At 42.8% G+C, this 15,008-nt stretch overlaps 1 protein-coding gene across 1 annotated transcript in view; it reads left to right on the top strand.

Annotated features, from left to right (window-relative positions):
• Positions 1-15,008, top strand: part of peli2 (pellino E3 ubiquitin protein ligase family member 2) — a 44,986-nt gene that overhangs the window by 18,961 nt on the left and 11,017 nt on the right. The window contains exon 3 of the mRNA XM_084310972.1: positions 7,951-8,052. Within this exon, the coding sequence (XP_084167098.1) occupies positions 7,951-8,052 (102 nt within the window). The remainder of the gene's footprint in view (positions 1-7,950; positions 8,053-15,008) is intronic.

The raw sequence follows: 15,008 nt of genomic DNA, 5'->3' as shown, positions 1-15,008 counted from the left end.
ATTTTAATAACTGGGTCATGGTCGTGGAGCGGCACTGCATATATTCCCTAGTCTGTGAATTCAAGAAGATGCAATAGCGGCCAGATCCTCTTAGGGGCGCCATCGCGCTACTGCAATGTGCCCCATGACTTTTTTTTCCCCTTTCAATGGAGATTTTTAGTACCCGGATTCTGAATCGGCATCCTCTACCGTGGATTACGTTTCGAATCACAGATTTCACCATGGAATAAGGGGATTTATCATCAGCCAATGTACATATCGATCTACCAGATGCCGATCGATAACGGGGAAATGCTCTGGGGTATCCCACCGGCTCATGGTAAGATCGTCCCCCGCCCCCCGACGTCCCCTGCCCCCCCCCCCCCCCCCCCCCTTTGATGCATACATGCTTTGGGACAGTTCCGATGATATGCAGTTTGAGTTATTTCTTTAGCATCTATAAAACGGAAATGCCGTTGGATATAACGTTAGCAGCTATTAGCTCTATAACTAGCCTTCCAGAAAATATACGAGACAAAATACGCTATAATGCTTATATTCACGGCGCTATAAAATGACAACCTATTGATGCATTTTTTTTTCTTTAAGCCATTTTGAAGGGACGGTTTATTAACTCAATTGACAATGAGAATGGAAAGATAGCAATACTATAAAGCAGGGGTCAGCAACCTTTTTGACATGGAGTGCCTGTTTGAAATATAGTTGTAACTAGTGTGCCTCAACAATATGCCATGCATCGTAAATTTTCTTTCTCATAATCAGGTCTTTTTAATGATCATTTTTACATTATTACATCATTATTGTTATTATTAACAATATTATTATGATGGTTGTATCAACCCTAAATCTGAGTTGGGGGGGAGGGGGAATGCAATGCAGACAAACGGCTGCATACAGTGCGACCATTTCACTCACATTTGCCCATTCATTTTTGGACACATCACACACCATCGGTGTGTGTACTGTACGTGTGCTGTCATAGCTCCACCTACAGGCCTAATGGAGAACACCAGGATGTGAATGGAGGGTGAATGTGAGGTATATCGTGTCAATACGTTTTGATTGATCTCAAGACTACACTGTAAAAAAAAAAAAAAAAAAAATTACCAGAACTTAAAAATATTGAGTTCAGTTACTGTGCATTAAGGTTTTCAGTTTTCAATCCATAATAGGTTAACAGAAAAATAAGTACACAACCACATTATTTCATCCTAATAAAACTATGTTTATTGTCATTGTTTTAAGAACACAAGTTGACTTGGTAATACTCACATTTTGAGTAAAAAAAATTGCTTTTAACATGTGCAATGTTCAATGAAATATAAAAATAAATAATACAATTTGTTGATTAATCCCACTGGTCACAATGGTGACCGTAATAATGTTTTTGTTATAAGGCTCTGCAAATGTTACTGAATGATGTAGCAATGTATTTCCAGCTAAATTGAAATAATAAACAAATAAAGGGTCTCAATTAAATATGTGGTAGTAAAAAGAACCTGTGGGAAGATTTCAACAAGATAAATGCGACAACAGTGCAAAATATTTCACTATAATATTTCAAAGCAAAAAAAAAAAAATGTATACTGCTGCCCCCTGTGCCCATGAAAATGCCCCCAAAAGGACCAGCTTTTGTCAACAGACCTGTGTCTTTTTGTAGAGCTAAATCTATACTTTATAGCAGGGGTAGGCAACCCTAGGCACGCGTGCCTAGGGTTGCCTACCCCTGCTATAAAGTATAGATTTAGCTCTACAAAAAGACACAGGTCTGTTGACAAAAGCTGGTCCTCAACCACTATGTTAGACGGGTCCCAGCGGTCGCCAATGTGTTAAGTGATTAATGCCTACTGTGGCAAAGTTGTAGCCAACAACTAGGCCTAATAAAAAAGGCAGTGACATTGAACAAAAAGGAGACACTGGCATTACCACCAGGGCCATCAGTAGAGGGGACTGTAAGGTGCCTTTTCGGTATACTACCTTTGCTAAAACTGTGTTCTCTGTTAAAGGTGGTAACTACTGGAATAGCCTACCAGTTGTGATTAGAGAGTGCCCCACATACTCTATGTTCAAGACCCATCTTAAACGGCATCTTAAGGCAAACCAGAACTGTGAATTTTTTTTATCTGATTTAGTTTATGTAACTTGTTTCTTGTTTTTATTGTTGTTTTTATCATTGATTGTCACAATGCTTTTACCCTAAGCAGGCTATTTATTTATTGAAAGAGTTTTGCTGTCCTGTTTATGGACTACGGGTGTAAATTAGCTCTTGCTACAACCCTGCATGTTTACATTTTGTATTTTGTACTTGATGTTCATTAACATGTGCTGTCCATATCAAATAAACTATCAAATCAAACTACTGCTACAAAAGTAACAGTCACTTAACTTTAGCTTTTGCCCCTTTTATGCATACAATGCCTATGTTTTGGCTAGTGTTGCTCTTCTAGAAAAATAATCCTTTCAGGGTTGCCTATTGAAATACTGTACACCTCCAGTACAGAAACATTGTTTATGAGTTTGCGTGTCAGGTAGACCATTGCTGCTGTTGATAACGCTAGCCAAGTTAGCACACACACACACATACACACATGCACAGTGGGCCAGTGACTTTGGTGTAGGGGTGTAACAATGCATCGCAATGCATCGATCCTAAGGGGAAAATTCAACTGCATCGATTTGAAAATGTTAGAATTGATTATCGCAATTTTAATGTGTACAGTGTTATGTTATTCTCATGTCCGTTACAGCCAACACAACGACATACGCTACTGCATCAACGTTATGATTAACAAAGCAAGGCATTCGTTTTGTTGCAGTAACACTTTAATCGCCGGAAACGCTGTAACTCGTCATTGCCCGCCATGCTCATTCTGCCGAAGACGCCGTAACACGTCTTTGATATCAATATTTCAAAAATCTGTGATCGAAATCATATTTCTCCTCCGGGGACCTGAGATATACTGCTGATCTCAACTCTCTAACGGTTCAACAGCGCCATCTGGTGGCCGATCGGCAGATCGGCCAACAGGAAGTGACGCGCCAAACAGGAAGTGCTCATCCATATTTCGTCCGGGCACTCGCTATCGTTAGCCGGACTCCATCTCGACACACTGGATAATCAATCGCTCGCCCTAACTCAATAAACAACGTTATTTGGACGTATATAGTATTATACAACCTGGAAATGGTTCATCTAGATCAACATCCCATAATCGAAAACTGTCTACTCCAAGCTGATCGTCCAACGGCGCGAGGAAGATACGGTAAGATCCAGCGTTATTTTCGAACGTGTTCCATATAAACTGCTCTGATGATCATATGACCCACACTAGGTGAATGATATAACGTTGCTCACGGAATTATAAACGACCCCCCGTCCATCCGGTCATCATCGGATGATAGGTAGTAACTTCTAGAAGTACCTCCAGTTTACATTTTTTATCTGCCACCGATCGCTACCAAACTGTATTTGATCATCAATATAATGCATTTGGGGCTATAAATCAAGTTCTGGAGAAAGCTGCAGAAAACGATAAAAACATACTTATACTTTAGACCATATTTTAGTATGAATATGTGAATGAAAAAGTATAACGTTGCTACACCCTGAACAATGGATATAGGACATTGAATGGGCCATAATAATGTCAATTTAGTAATAGAATTAAAAAAAGTTATAGCCCTGCAAAGAAGGGGAACTTCTCCATAGACAAATAGAGCTGGCTAGGGATGGTAAATTATGAATTTAACCATGGCGATCAAAGTGTTAACGTTATATTACTATTGCTATCGATAAATCTAGGTGTTCTAAAATCTATTGCCATTGGTAAGACTAGAATAAGTTACATTAATTTAATGTTACTGTCTCGGAAAACTCTCGCATAGCGCAATGGTGGACTTTCCGGAAGTAAAAAAGCAAATGATAGCTTCTGATTGGTCATTTCCTTTATTTCCCTTGAAACCAGTCACGTCACTCTACTGTGATTGGACCGTTGGCTTGAGTGCAATGTGGGACTTGTAGTTTTTGAACGATTAGCAGCGGAGAGAAAAAAGCACGACTGAGGTTGTAATCTTCACTCGCACACTGTGCGAGTAATTGATTTTTCCGGTTTGCACACACATATTCTTAGGGGCAAATGCGAGCAAAATGGTCGCACTGTAGAGCCCTGCGACATAAAACGAACGCATTTACATGCACATTCATATTCAGAATATTAGCTGAGGTCTCAGATGGGAGACTGTTTAAATTCATCTTCATATCCCAATTATCTGTATGCCCTGGTATGTGAGGAACTATAAAATTGTGACTATTACAATAGAAATGTAACTCACAGACCACAAAACCCAATAGTACAAGGATCAGGTGTTTGCATGCCTCAGTATCTCTAATATCTGCGTATGCCCGCAATATAACTCAGGTTTCTCATAGTTTGTATACGAGTTTAGAAAAAAGAAATAACGCACATCCTCCGTTTGTTGGTGCTGAGCCAAACTGTAAAAACAGTAACACATAAGAACAAAGCGGGGCTCGCAACTCACTTGTAGTTCCAAGGTGTTTTAATAGACAAAAAAAGGCAGTAGATGCGACGTTTCGACCTTACCGGTCTTCCTCAAGCAAGACCACAGCTGTTGTAAACATGAAATTGTTTCCAGAATAATATGGGATATACCAATGTGCATGCAAATGCATCCAAGCGTTGCGTTGAATTACGTAGCAACCTGATAGCAGCCAATATAGCGAGGCAGAGTTTTGTCAAGTAGTGTTTTCTTTGTGGGCCTGTGTTGACATTTCCAGCACAATAACTGCAGGTCACAGACAGCCCTGTTAGCTTTTCTCTGTGTCTCTGCTCCTTCCAGAAACCACCCAGTCCAGTATAACATGACTGTTGTCTTACATTCCACCCTTTGGTTTCTTAGCAAAGGAAAGGGCCTGCTTGCGTCTGCATCTCTCCAAGGCCAACATTTCAGACGCTTCTCCTTGTTGGGAGTTTTGTCTGCTGGCCCAAGGCCCTTTTGGTTCAGGTTGCTCTCACACGCAGTAACTTGACTTTGATATCTGCTGATATGATGGTTTCGCCATGACAGACATCAATTGGCGTGAATCTCCTACATTATGCCGGTCCAGCACAGTCGAGGCTGCGGTAGTAGTCTGCAGCATATGGCTAATATTGGCTAGTTGCTTGCACTCACTTCTCTGAAGGGATGGCCTGTGGGCCGTGTTGCTTCACAGCATGGCCCATCGGAATGAAGAGGACAGTATATACAAGGGGTCATCACAGAGTGTTTTACAGATGGCAGCTCCTTTCCCATTTTCTCCCCAATTTAGTCATTATTCCAATTGCATGTGTATGTCCATAATGTATCGCGGTCCTGGTTGCTGCGCTACCCTCCGTCAGTCTGGGGAGGGTGTAGACTACCACATTTTTTCACCTAACAGCTAGGAGTGTTACTGGGAGAGCGTAACATGCACATAGGTTCACTCTAATCTCCCCCAGATCCCCTCCCCGCTGAACAGGTTTTGTACCAACCAGTAGGAGTAGCTAATGCAACGACCAGGACTCATACCCCGCCGGCTTCCCACCTGTGAACACCGCCAAGCACGTTTGTAGCAATGTCTGACCAAGCTGGAGGTGCCGATGCCCAGGGATTGAACCTGGGTCTCTGCGACGGCAGGAGAGTGCTTTTTCCTCTACACCACCCAGGCACCCGACGGGAGCCACTCGGACCCTTCCTCTCCTCGTACCTCTGCTCCCCTCTGCCAGGCTGTTCCTGGACCCTTCCTCTCCTCGTACCTCTGCTCCCCTCTGCCAGGCTGTTCCTGGACCCTTCCTCTCTTCATACCTCTGCTCCCCTCTGCCAGGCTGTTCCTGGACCCTTCCTCTCCTCGTACCTCTGCTCCCCTCTGCCAGGCTGTTCCTGGACCCTTCCTCTCCTCGTACCTCTGCTCCCCTCTGCCAGGCTGTTCCTGGACCCTTCCTCTCCTCGTACCTCTGCTCCCCTCTGCCAGGCTGTTCCTGGACCCTTCCTCTCCTCGTACCTCTGCTCCCCTCTGCCAGGCTGTTCCTGGACCCTTCCTCTCCTCGTACCTCTGCTCCCCTCTGCCAGGCTGTTCCTGGACCCTTCCTCTCCTCGTACCTCTGCTCCCCTCTGCCAGGCTGTTCCTGGACCCTTCCTCTCCTCGTACCTCTGCTCCCCTCTGCCAGGCTGTTCCTGGACCCTTCCTCTCCTCGTACCTCTGCTCCCCTCTGCCAGGCTGTTCCTGGACCCTTCCTCTCCTCGTACCTCTGCTCCCCTCTGCCAGGCTGTTCCTGGACCCTTCCTCTCCTCGTACCTCTGCTCCCCTCTGCCAGGCTGTTCCTGGACCCTTCCTCCCCTCTGCCAGGCTGTTCCAGGACCCTGGACCCACAGCCTGGGTGTGGAGGAAGTTGTTGCAGTCGGCTGACCTGCTGCTCCCAGCTGTACACACATGGTCAAAAATAGCCAATGTTCCTCTGGAGGCAGAACACACAGCAGCCTGTTCTGAGACCTGCCTCCCCATAAGCAGCTTACCATGACTGTCTTTATAGAAACTCCAAGAGGGAATTCCATGCCGTGTCTCTTTTCTCTCATATTTCTCTCACCTTCTGTCATGTCTGTCCCCCCCCCCCCCCCCCCCACACACACACACACACACACACACACACACACACACACACACACAGAGCTCACGTGTCCGAGCACACTCTGGTGCTCATGGCAGATAATGAGGAGCTCCCATGATCGCTGTCACTGCCAGACTCCTATTCAAATCCTGCCTCTGCACTCTAATCTCCCTACTTGATCTCAATTACCAGAGAGAGAGAGAGAGAGAGAGAGAGAGTGAGTATGTGTGTGACACTGTGTGTGTGTCTGTCTTTGGGGGACGCCCTAGCAAGGCCTCTGGGGCTCATCTGTTCTTTCATAGTTTCTCTTTTTCTCTCTTCCAGACATCATCTGGGGTTTGTTTGACATTTTGTTAGGTGTGACAGTTTGCACACTTCATAACGACAACAACAACAATAGCCTCTTTCACCAAATCAGTGAAGCACTTGAACTTCATCTGACCCTACGGAGAGACAGGTGGCGCGGTGGAGTCTCTTGGCTCATATTCAATGCAATCAAGACAAGCATCTCTCTCTCTCTCTCTCTCTCTCTCTCTCTCTCTCCCTCTCTCCACGTGCATCGTCTGACATCCCTCCCCAATCTGCCTCTGACAGTACTACCGCATACAGTATGGCAGCCATGACCCACTTTTACCTCCCTCTCCCCTACGCACGTGATAGAGGGGGAGAGAGCGAGAGAGATGTTTGGGGAAATGGAAATGACAGATTAGAGTGGAGTGGTGGTGGCTGGCATGAGAAAAGTGTTTACATGAGCCCAGGCTTGAGTGGCTCCGACCCTCCACCCCCCCACACACGCATTTCTGAGCTCAGCTGAGCTGGTCTGGCCGCAGTGGCCGGTGTTGACTGTGAGACTGTGGACCAGTTTACGGTCACTGTCACGAGAGTGTTACTGAACAGAATGCTGCCCTCGCTTCCAATTCCAGGAATTCCTGAGCCCGGGACATTTGAGTTAATAATACAACTGGACGTTTGTTTGTTTTTTTGGTTGCTTCAATCTTTGATTTCACCTCCCCCTTAACGACAGAGTCACTGCGGAAAGGCATTAGGCCGGTTCAGTTCCCAATCGCGGCCCCGTTGGCAGTGTTTCCTCTTGTGATCCGATGTTCTTTAATAAAAAAGGAACAAACAAGGTCACATGGCTTCCTCCTGATTACACCACCTCTCTCACAATAAGAAGCAGAACCCCCTCGTTGTTGATGTTTCCAGCACTCTGGGCCCTAAACGGTCTGACGAGGCATATTATGTTTCATTGTGTCATGTGCGATAGCGACTCATCATGTCCTCTGTGGGCTGTTTGTTGTGGTTTCAGGCGGTGAACTGCAAAGGCCAACACAGTATCTCCTACACGCTGTCCAGGAACCAGACTGTGGTGGTGGAATACTGCCATGACAAAGACACAGACATGTTTCAGGTGACGTACCAGTGGGATGGGAGTGGGACAGTGTTGTTGTTGTTTGTTGTCGCCCCCTGCCCCCCCCCCCCCCCCCGCCCTCGACAAATGGAAAAGGGAGACAACATAATACCTTACAGATATACCTAGGCTATACAAGATGAAAAACAAGACTAAAAAAGAGTAGAAATATGAAATAACACAAAAAACAGAGGGATTATGTGTAGCTTAGTGGGATGAGGGTCTAGAGCATGGGTCTCAAACTCGCGGGCCAATTGCGGCCCGCTGGATGATATTTTGCGGCCCCCTACTTGACATCAAAGTACATTTAAATTTTTTTAATTTTTTTTTTATATTGTGGGATTTGTACAGCACTTTGTTCAACTTTGTCAGTGCTGTAAAGTTTAAACCTTTTAAAATCTTAGACAAACAAAACACTTTGCTTTCATGAAATATTGTAAGCCGTCATTTGAGGCTTTATAAAAGCAGCACAATGAACACAAATCTGTCAGTGCAGAGTCCGACCTCATCTTAAATAACAAACAGCATTGCTTGTTGTAGTTAACAAAGAGAGGCAGAGTTGATTTTGCAATAAAAAATCATATATATATACCGTACTTTTCGGACTATAAGCCGCGGCTTTTTCCCCAATTTTTCGACCCTGCGGCTTATATAACGGTGCGGCTTATATGTGACTCGACGTGACCAAACCCAAAAATGTAAAAATCTAAATATTGCTTTTTTGACTGCATTGAAATGTTATTTATCTGTTCCCTTATTTGCTAAACTTAATACAACTTGTAAATGAGTTAATTCTTGTTATTTGTCCAACAGTATTGTGTCCCAATGGTATGGTAATTAAACATTAAAACACCTGCACCTCCAGTGCGGCTTATATATGTACACATCATTCAATTTAGCTGCTGCGGCTTATAGTCAGGTGCGGCTTATAGTGCGAAAAGTACGGTATATAAATATTTGATGCGACCCAGACTCTACCTCCAGCGGCCCCCAGGTAAATTGAGTTTGAGACCCCTGGTCTAGAGGATACATTAAACAAAATAAACTATAGTTCAAGCCATCCATACAATAGAATAATAAGAAAACATGGAGCATTTTTATTTGACAAAAGCATGAGTCATGAAAAACAACTTGCATTCAGTGTCAACTTGTCATGGATAACATGATAAAGTCCAGGGCCCTCATTTATCAATTTTTCTTAGAAAGTATTCTACTTCCGTTCGTAAGCACATAATTTAGAATGTGTGCACGCACAAAAAAAACGGGATTTATCAACCGTGCGTACACAGGTCCTACGCTCCTCCGTGTTGATAAATACCTCTTGGTTCTACCGTCAATGCTCGTGCATGATTATCCATATATGGTCATGAAAGTGATGAAACACCCCCCATGGGATGTGAAATAATGGACTGACCTGAGCGGAACTCTGAGAAACTTCATGGGAGATTGTTCACTGAGGCGCTGCCGAACCAAGAAGACACAACGCGTGTTATGGGATAAATAAAAGGCTGACTTGTAAACGGTGATGTCAGATATCAACGGCTCCCTAAGACCATTGCTGCAATTCTGCCTGGACAGCTCAAAATACTAATAAAGACCGTTCGTTGACCACTGTTTGGCGTTGGTGGTTTGATTGATTGATTGATTGAAAAGTTTATTAACAGATTGCAGAATGGGTACAGTACAGTACAGCTCAATACATACAATTGTTAAGGGGATGCAGACCAGAGAAAGACTTTCGTCTTGTTTACATCAGGGTCCCCCATTTTCAATTCATGTGTGTGTCATTATAACCGTGCTGTAATATGAATGCCTTTATTAGTTGTGTTCGATTGGCTATAATATGATTTTTAGAGGCATCTATTTTGAATGAATGAAAACTTTATTTAACAGATTGCAGAATGGGTACAATACAGTACGGCTCAATACACACAATTGTTAAAGGAAAACTCCAACATTTTGGGAAATTAGCTTATTTAACATCTTCCCTGGAGTTAGACAAGAAGATACATACCTTTTTTGTCTCTGTGCGTGCATTTAGCTTTGGGAACAGTCGCTCCGTTAGCGTAGCTTAGCTTCATCACTGGAAGTGGGGGAGATCCGGAGCTTCATCACTGGAAGTGGGGTAGATCCGGAGCCTGACGTTCCCTTACACTGTATACAGTCACGAAATACACTCCAAATACAACTCTAAAACGTTCATGTAAACATGTTGTGACCCGTGTATTCACCACGTGGAGAAATAAAAAATAATTGAATTCGACAATTACGTTTTATAAGCAAATATACTCTGAACAATTTTTTGCCTAACCACTCCTCTGGGCGCAGTGATTTCAGTGCTACCTGCTAACGTCGAGAGGGGCGGTCGGCCAGTGTTTACCAATGTGACTAGTAGCTTAGCGACATACTTACTTGACTGCTGCTAATCATGTCCGACTTTGAAAGAGAAGAATCCTCAGAGGATGATGAATTATTTCAATCGGTGTGTTGAGATCCATGTTCAGAGCAAGTAGCCATGTCTTCATCCTTTCCGGATCTGTTGGAATTCTATGAAAAGAAAAGGGATCACCTGGCCTACCTTGTAGATTATCACAACCATTTACAAAACAGTAATGTACCATGATTATAAAGTTGAGATATCAGAGCGAGCAGGTAGCGATAGCTTCAATTCAATCGGTTCGGATGCTTTGAATGAAATGAAAATGTAAACACTGGCCAGACACCGGCAGTCTCAGTGCCCGCCCCCTCGACATTAGCAGGTAGCACTGAAATCACTGCGCCCAGAGGAGTGGTTAGGCAAAAAATAGTTCAGAGTATATTTGCTTATAAAACGTAATTGTCTAATTCAATTATTTTTAATTTCTCCACGTGGTGAATACACGGGTCACAACATGTTTACATGAACGTTTTGGAGTTGTATTTGGAGTGTATTTCGTGACTCTATACAGTGTAAGGGAACGTCGTCCCCCACTTCCAGTGATGAAGCTCCGGATCTCCCCCACTTCCAGTGCTGAAGCTAAGCTACGCTAACGGAGCGACTGTTCCCAAAGCTAAATGCACGCACAGAGACAAAAAAGGTATGTATCTTCTTGTCTAACTCCAGGGAAGATGTTAAATAAACTAATTTCCCAAAATGTTGGAGTTTTCCTTTAAGGGGATGCAGACCAGAGAAAGACTTTCGTCTTGTTTACATCAGGGTCCCCCCCATGTTGTTGTCGGTATTAGCCTAATACCGACAACAAAATAGATGCCTCTAAAAATCATATACTATTAGGTAGCCTATATGAATTACATATAATAGCAGCCATAGCCTACCTACATTATGCAACAGTAACTTGCGCATACCAGTGTATGCGACGGACCAGTGTATACCTTATATCATATCATATTCATATAATAGTTTACTCTATCAGCATACCAGCATGTTCTGAGTGTGTATATACCTCAACTCCTTATTATTTTGCGCATAGATTGCATAAATACGGGAACGTTTTGATTTATATTAAAAGGCTTTGACATTGTAAAACTAAATATGTGGAATTCTGTAAGCATAATACAAGTCATATCACCCACACGATATATGCTCTGTGTCCAGAGCATGTATGCTTTTCATTCATTTAAGACTAAGGCTGTCAAATATATCGCGTTAATATCGCGTTAACTCCCGATTCTATTAATGCCACTAATTTTTTTAACTCAAGATTAACTAAAAAAAGATTTTTTTTTTTTTTTTACTAGACTTCACTCAGGTGTATTATTGATGCTCTCATTGATACTATGTTTGTTTCTGAAGTGTGTGTGTGTGTGTGTGTGTGTGTGTGTGTGTGTGTGTGTGTGTGTGTGTGTGTGTGTGTGTGTGTGAGATATAGAGAGAGAGGGGGGTGAGAGAGATGAGGAAGGGGCAAAAGAGAAAAAGAGCTGGGAGAGTGTGTGTGTGAGGGAGAGAGGGGGGTGTGTGATTAATCAGCCCTTGTGTGGGTGAATGTAACAAGTTCCTAACGTTTTCTTTCCCCTATTATTTCATGCACACTTTATTAATTGTTTTAAATTATTATTTTCTTTTAAGTTATTTTGTGCATCACTCTGTTTTGAATTTGATGCAAATTTGCAATGCATGAGGGTCATCCTTTTGTGTTAAATGGCTGCACAAAGCAAGCATTTGTTGACTCGCATGTTGATAAGAGTATTAAAACTTGGAACTTGAAAAAGATCTGTTTAAGGTAAAAAAAAAAATGCGATTAATTTGCGATTAATCGCGAGTTAACTATGGACAATCATGCGATTAATCGAGTTAAATATTTTAATCGTTTGACAGCACTATTTAAGACGCATTATTGCAAGGGTTTTGTAATACACATACACCCTGGTCTCATTGCAATGTGTTTTTTATTCTTTCTTATACAGTAGGAAGGGGGAAGAACACTATATCGTGGGTGTTCATATGACTTGTATTCTGCTATTCAAAACGTTCCCGTGTTTCTGCGGTCTGTGCACAAAATAATAACGAGTTGAGTTACAGTAAGCGGAGCTCAGTCAGTCAGTACACCCCGTATATGCCGATAACGCTATATAAACCATGCTGCATTCATTCTGAGAGAAAATACCTATTATTCCAAATGCTATTTATAGGGTTTTGACCACTACTGTTGCTATTTTACAATGAACTATAATGAATTACGGTTCATACAGAACATGCCAGTGTTGAAACTAATGCACAGAAGCTTATTTCCTTGTTGTAATAATATATTCTACCAACGGGCGCCAGCTACGCATGGTCCGACCTGTGCTTAAATATACGCACAAAGTCAAGCACAAGTTCAAATTGATAAATCCCACACTTTGCTTAGAAATGATCGTACGCACGGGTTATGCACATATCTGTGCGTGCGCCACGTTGGTAAATGAGGGCCCAGGACTTATTTCCATCATGGTCCTTGCTGTTACTAGGACAATACAATACACACACAGATATTTACATGAAAACATCTTAAAGAAAAGACATAGTCATCTATGACAATACTACCTGCATTTCAGATACATAAAAAAGACTAGGCCTACTAAAACTGACGTTTCGCTACTGCCGAGCTACTGCTTCTATGTTTCGACATTTATGTCAAGATTCTGGGGAGGATAGGTAATTTATGTGTCCATTATGACCTTCCATGTTGTTCATCGTTATAAACCTCAGAGATTCAATGCAGCTCCTCCATGTGACGCCTTTATTCTACTCTTATCTTAGGCAATTTGATTTGATTTGTTTTGTTATTCTTATTCGTGACCTGTTCTGTCTAAATGTTTAAATGTTGAGCGATTTGCAGTGTCAAATTTCCTGCGGGATAATAAAAGTATTTCTATTCTATTCTCTAGGAACGTCTGAAGCCATATTCCCTCTTTCAGCCGATCTGCGTCCTTCCAATTCGTTGCCATCAGTCAGTTTGGCCGGCTGTTACAATTAGTTTGTTGTGTTTGGACCAGGTCCCTTCAACAATGTTAATTCAAAAGGCACATTGCTGGATCACATTGAACAGAATATCCACCGAACTTTCCAGGGATTGCGTAACATTTCCCCAGGAGGTTTGTACTGTAGTGCAAGTCCATGCCATAGAATAAAAAGTACCTTTTATCCTGATTGCAGCGCCAACAAAGATCAGGCTGATACGTCCGTCCTATGCAATTGAACATGAGTGAAATATGTTCTATGTACAAAAGTATAATTGATAATTCTGTTCTTCAAGTGTTTTTCAGACGTGATCCTATTCTTCTGTTTAAAGGACCTACTTTATGTCACTTCTTTTTTTATTTCAATTTATTTTTTATAATGTTTTGTTATCAATTTGTATAATTTCTATGCAATGTTGTCCTGTCTTACCATTCATTCTTCTAGTTATGTCTAGGATGGGAAAGTGTTCCGTTATGATCACGATGATGCATTGCATTGTCTCCATGTAGGGCCGTCCTCCTGCTGTCAGTCCATTTGTTGTCTCCTTGGTCGTCATGGTGTTAGTGGAGTAAGACTTAGTTAGTTGATTAGTTCTGTTATTAGTGTGCTCTGTTTTCATGCTCAAGGAATTATTTCCTGGAAAACTATAAGCACACGTCTGGTAAACAATAGACATCCCATGTAGCCCCTCATTAGATCCTCAGCGTTGATCCTACAGAATGTGATTATTTGCCATACAGCCGGAGAACCACCCCCCAACCCCCCAGCAGTCTTATTCCATGTACACGTCTTCCTCCAGCGAGTGCATGTGCTCAGTGTGTCTGTAGACTGTTAATGTGAATGTGCAGCAGAGACACGGCTCCTCACTCCCAGCAGTAGCCAACACAGCTTTAGTTCCGTATTTGGCTGCCTGGTGCGCCTGCGCTGTGATCACGGCGCATGCGCATCATGCACCCAACGCCGGAAATAATGCAGTGTTGACCAGTTTATAAAAAATATTTAAAATGTTTATTACCAACGGCAAGCTTTCAAACCATCACATATTTTTGTCCGAAACCCTTGTGCAACTGTGAGGACCGTTCTAAATTTCTCTGTGATACTTGCATAACGAACCATGGTCAACATAGGTTGGTTTGCTATGGGCTAGGAAGTGACTGTGGTTCCACTCGGTGCATCACAGTCACGAGAGGGGCTATCCCAGCAGCAGCTCCTCACTCCCAGCAGAGAGACGGCTCCTCAAGCAGAGAGTCGTCAGCGCTGCAGACACGTGCTTTGCATTCAACTCTTTATTGTGTCCACGTGTCTGTGAACGGCACTAAGTAAACGGAAACACCAGACACAGCAGAGGGGGGGGGGGAATAGACTCAGGGACAAAGGTTGAGACTAAAGGAATGAGGAAATGAAAGTGGGAAATGCTGATTTTTACCTCTTGTTTGTTCAGCTTGAAGTTGATAGGGAATATTTCTGTTTGTTCAGCTTGAAGTTGAATATTTCTGTGGGTTTTGCTGCAATTCAT

The sequence above is a fragment of the Notolepis coatsorum genome (genome assembly GCF_963971535.1).
Source record: "Notolepis coatsorum genome assembly, chromosome: 3".
Classification (NCBI taxonomy): Eukaryota; Metazoa; Chordata; class Actinopteri; order Aulopiformes; family Paralepididae; genus Notolepis; species Notolepis coatsorum.
Note: the sequence above shows the minus strand (reverse complement) of the source record. Positions and strands in the feature narration are given on the sequence as shown.